This window comes from Anoplophora glabripennis, unplaced genomic scaffold, assembly GCF_000390285.2.
Source record: "Anoplophora glabripennis isolate ALB-LARVAE unplaced genomic scaffold, Agla_2.0 scaffold434, whole genome shotgun sequence".
In the NCBI taxonomy this organism is placed as follows: domain Eukaryota; kingdom Metazoa; phylum Arthropoda; class Insecta; order Coleoptera; family Cerambycidae; genus Anoplophora; species Anoplophora glabripennis.
Genome location: NW_019416535.1, coordinates 141,684 through 145,549, shown reverse-complemented (window position 1 = coordinate 145,549; position 3,866 = coordinate 141,684). Strand labels below are relative to the sequence as shown.

General features: G+C 40.5%; 1 protein-coding gene across 1 annotated transcript; it reads left to right on the top strand.

Annotated features, from left to right (window-relative positions):
• Positions 1 to 223: 223 nt before the first annotated feature.
• On the top strand, positions 224 to 1,194 carry LOC108910470. Its single transcript, XM_018715069.1, has 2 exons — positions 224 to 650; positions 779 to 1,194. Exons 1-2 carry the CDS (start codon positions 228 to 230, stop codon positions 1,136 to 1,138), a joined length of 783 nt encoding a protein of 260 aa, XP_018570585.1. The 5' UTR covers positions 224 to 227; the 3' UTR covers positions 1,139 to 1,194.
• Positions 1,195 to 3,866: the final 2,672 nt, after the last annotated feature.

The window sequence follows — 3,866 nt, the reverse complement described above, 5'->3', positions numbered from 1 at the left end:
GCCATAATTACCAAGATCTGTAACGCCACACGGCATTATAGAAAATCGATCTGTTTTTTGTCTCGGTCAGTGTGAATGATAAGATCCTGGACGGGGGCTCACTAACCGCATGGGAGGGGTTAGAACCACGCACCGAAAACGACACCTTCAGGGGGGACCACCTCGACTATATAAGTTAACTAGTGTAAGTGAATCCATATCAGTTTTTACCCAACTCGAACGCTAACATGGTGCTCAAGTGTGTTGTCCTTGCCCTAGTGGCCGCTACGGCTCTTGCACGCACCACGGGCACTTCCCAGAATTCCATCCATCACGAGACCGCGCGCTCCGAAGAAAGCAACTCGTATTTCGGTGACCTGCGTTATGTGTACAAAGTGTATCAGGAATGTGCCGCCACAGACTTGACATCGTGTTTGAAATTGAAATTGGTCGCTGCCTTGGATCGTGTCGCTCGGACGTACCCCGAAGTTCCACTGTTTGACGGTGTTACCTTCGTCAAGGACCCCAAAGCAGCCCCTACGCAGCAGGAAGTTAAGACCGAGGCGGATATTGAGGCTTCCCTTCCTAGAGCATTGGAGGAACGCGAAGATGCCCTCAACAACTTGATCGCCAATAAAGTGACCAACTTCTTCGAAACGCACACCTTACAGGTATGTAACACATGAAACTTAATGATTAGTTTCACTTTGACATATCCTAAAACTTCACAACCAACAAAACTTTTCAATCAAATCTGGTAAATAACAAAATATTTTTATATCGATTTTTTTATTTACAGGTAAAACTTCCCACCGCAACTGACATTCAGAGGTCTTTCAACGGCGAAGAAGGTCGCGGTAAGAAAAAGAAGTCCTCCGGTTTCCTCTTGTTGCCCTTAATCTTGGGTGGGACTCTCATCCCCCTGGCACTAGGAGCCTTGGCCCTCCTTGCAGGCAAAGCTCTCATTGTATCCAAACTAGCTCTCGTACTGGCTGGCATCATAGGGTTGAAGAAGCTTCTCTCTGGAAGTGGAGGCGGCCATGACTCTGGACACGTTGAGGTCGTTTCAGGTGCCCACGGAGGTGGCTGGGGAAGGTCGTATACCAAAGAGGAAGCCCAGAACTTGGCTTATCAGGCATACGCCCCCAAATCTAGATAAAAGATTGATAATTTAAGACTATTTATTTAATTTATTCTCTTTTATTTTAACACTGTTAGATAAGACTTAATAATAATAAATTATATTTTATTTATGTACGTGACTGGTATTAATTTCGAATTAGCTAGGTGTTTAAGGACTTGGGTGAAAGTTTACATAAGGTCATATTAGATTACGTTTTTAGATGCAACCGCTTTTACTTTCTGCTAGAAGTGATTAAAGGTAAAGAGCATTTTGTGTAGTCCATCATTTTGCCCTAAGACTTCTTGCATGTTTACAGGTCTCTTTGAAAAGTAAACCAGATCGTGAATAAATATATGGGTTTCGTGTTTATCGGTCTATGGCTTGTTATGCACTGTCTGATGCCACATTGAATATGCATTATTGTACCTTATATTTGTCATGAACTACAAATAATCGATATTATTCCAGATTCATTAGAATTAAACCACAGTTAACTGAGACATCATTGAAAATTTAGGTATCTGCTGAATATAAACGAACAGAATGCTGTGACCATTTTCATATACAGTACATTTCATATTAAGTACATTCCGATAACAAGAGAGGTAATCTTTAAATCAGTTTAACGAAAAAGTCATTTTTTAATTATACCCTTTTAATATTAGCTCTTTACATTTATTTAACTTTGATAGGTATTAAGCTAATTTAAATCTTAATTAAGTTTAAGAATTTTCCTAATATCCTCATCTAATTAGATGATATATGTATATGCTCTTTGACACCAACATAAAAAGCTGTTTCTAAAACAAGCTGTTAATGACATTATTGGAAGCGGTTCAAAATATTTGTTAACTACAATATCATTAACAGCTTGTCTTTGACGTTGCTTTTTAGCATATCTAGATATTGATATCGAAAATCATATGACTTCAACAAAAAAGAATTTTAGGAAACTTCTTAAACTTGATATAATAACACAAAAAATTTAGTATTCAACATTTCCACATTTTTATTAAATTCTTATATATTATATATACAGGATGTCCTTAAAAGGTCTTTCCAACGCTCCAGCAGATACAGTTCGTTTCAAAATAAGCCGACTTGCTGTCAATGATTAAAATTACTTTCGAATAAACGATGAGATTAATCGAGTCTTATAAAGAGTACCTTTTTTGTAGTAAACAATTATTTAATCTAAATTTTATACTTAAAATTATTTTCTTCCTTTGGCCTAGAATTATGGAAGGTGAAATTACTAAACAACCCAAATTCTAGTCCAATGGATTGATATTACTCTTAATTTGGTATGGGCTATATTGTCCTATAGAGCGGTATCAACTTACTAAATTTTAGCAAAATGGCATAAGTCGTTTTTATATATATAAAAAAAAAACAATTTCAAAATTGCAACTTCAGAGCCGTATAAGTACCGCCCAAACGGAGCAACTTTGAACTAAGGTAACTTTGGCTAAATCGTCTTATTTTGAGCCGCGCTGTATCTGCTGGAGTGTTGTAAAGACCGTTTAGGAACATCCTGTATACAGGATGATTCACAAATAGTGACCAAAAATGAAACCTCGTCTGGAGTCTGGAATTGTGGGGAGGGTAGCAAAGCTACAGCACTTAGGCCCCATTGGGTCCCTTGTACTTCCTCCCATTAGAAAGATCAATCCACCTGAGCCGCCAACCAGCCTATTACAGTGAAAAAGGTGGTGACGTTGCTCAGGGGGATCTCTCTAATATAGGCCATTGAAGGCCAACGTCCTCCCAACATGGACTCTCTTGTTGACGAGACGGCAGTGCATTCACATAGTAAATGCAATACCGTTTCGTCTTCCTGTTCACAGCCCCTACAAAGAGGTGTTTCACATTTCCCCATATTGTAAATGTGTTTCCTTAGCCAACAGTATCCAGTTTGAATACCTGTCACCTGGCGAAGATTTGACCTAGACATAGCCAGGTATTTTTTGGCTATGTCTATACTAGGATACACTAAGAGCTCCTTAGCAAAGTGACAGCTGATTGTTTCATCCCATCATAAATTCTTTGTGGGTGTCTTCCTTAATAATTCCAACAATTGCCGACAACGGAAGCACACTGGAGGGGCCGGGTCCAAAAATGTTGAGGCCCGATACGCTCCTGGCTAGCTTGTCAGCTTCTTTATTGCCATAGCACTGCTCGTGTACCTTTACCCAGCATACAGATATGCTGTTAGCGGCCGAGGCCACAACCAGTGCTTCATGGCATTCCCATACTGTCCTAGTCATTATCTTATGATTACGCAAGGTCAGTAGTGCTTGTCTACTATCCGTGTAGATTCTAATGGTTTTGCCCGTAGTATGCCTGCGGGCAATTTCCTTAGCGGCTATGGTTATGCCTGCTAACTCCGTTTGTACAACGGTAGCATGCCTATCCATTGCCCACTGATATCGGATGTGCAGGGATCTAGAGTATATTCCACATCCTGCACCCTCCTTCCTTTTTGATCCGTCTGTGAAGATGCTAATTACATCTCCACGGGCGGTCTCCTCCTGTCTCTTAATGAGTACGGTGTAGGGTTTGTCAAATGCAAACCGGGGAGAAATACTGTCAATGTCTGCCTGCAGGAGAGGCGTCTTCCTGACGACCTCATTCCACAGGCGACTTCTGACTTCTCCACATCCTACAACCGGTTTTAAGCCAACGTTCTCAAGGCGAAGCATAGTTGTCAAAGCCATTTCTCTTAGATAAATATCCAGAGGTGGCAGACACAGCATTACCTCCA

Coding starts and splice junctions, on each gene's coding strand:
- LOC108910470 (XM_018715069.1), top strand. CDS start 228: ATGGTGCTCAAGTGTGTTGTCCTTGCCCTAGTGGCCGCTACGGCTCTT. Junction 651..778: donor TCGAAACGCACACCTTACAG/GTATGTAACACA, acceptor TTTTATTTACAG/GTAAAACTTCCCACCGCAAC.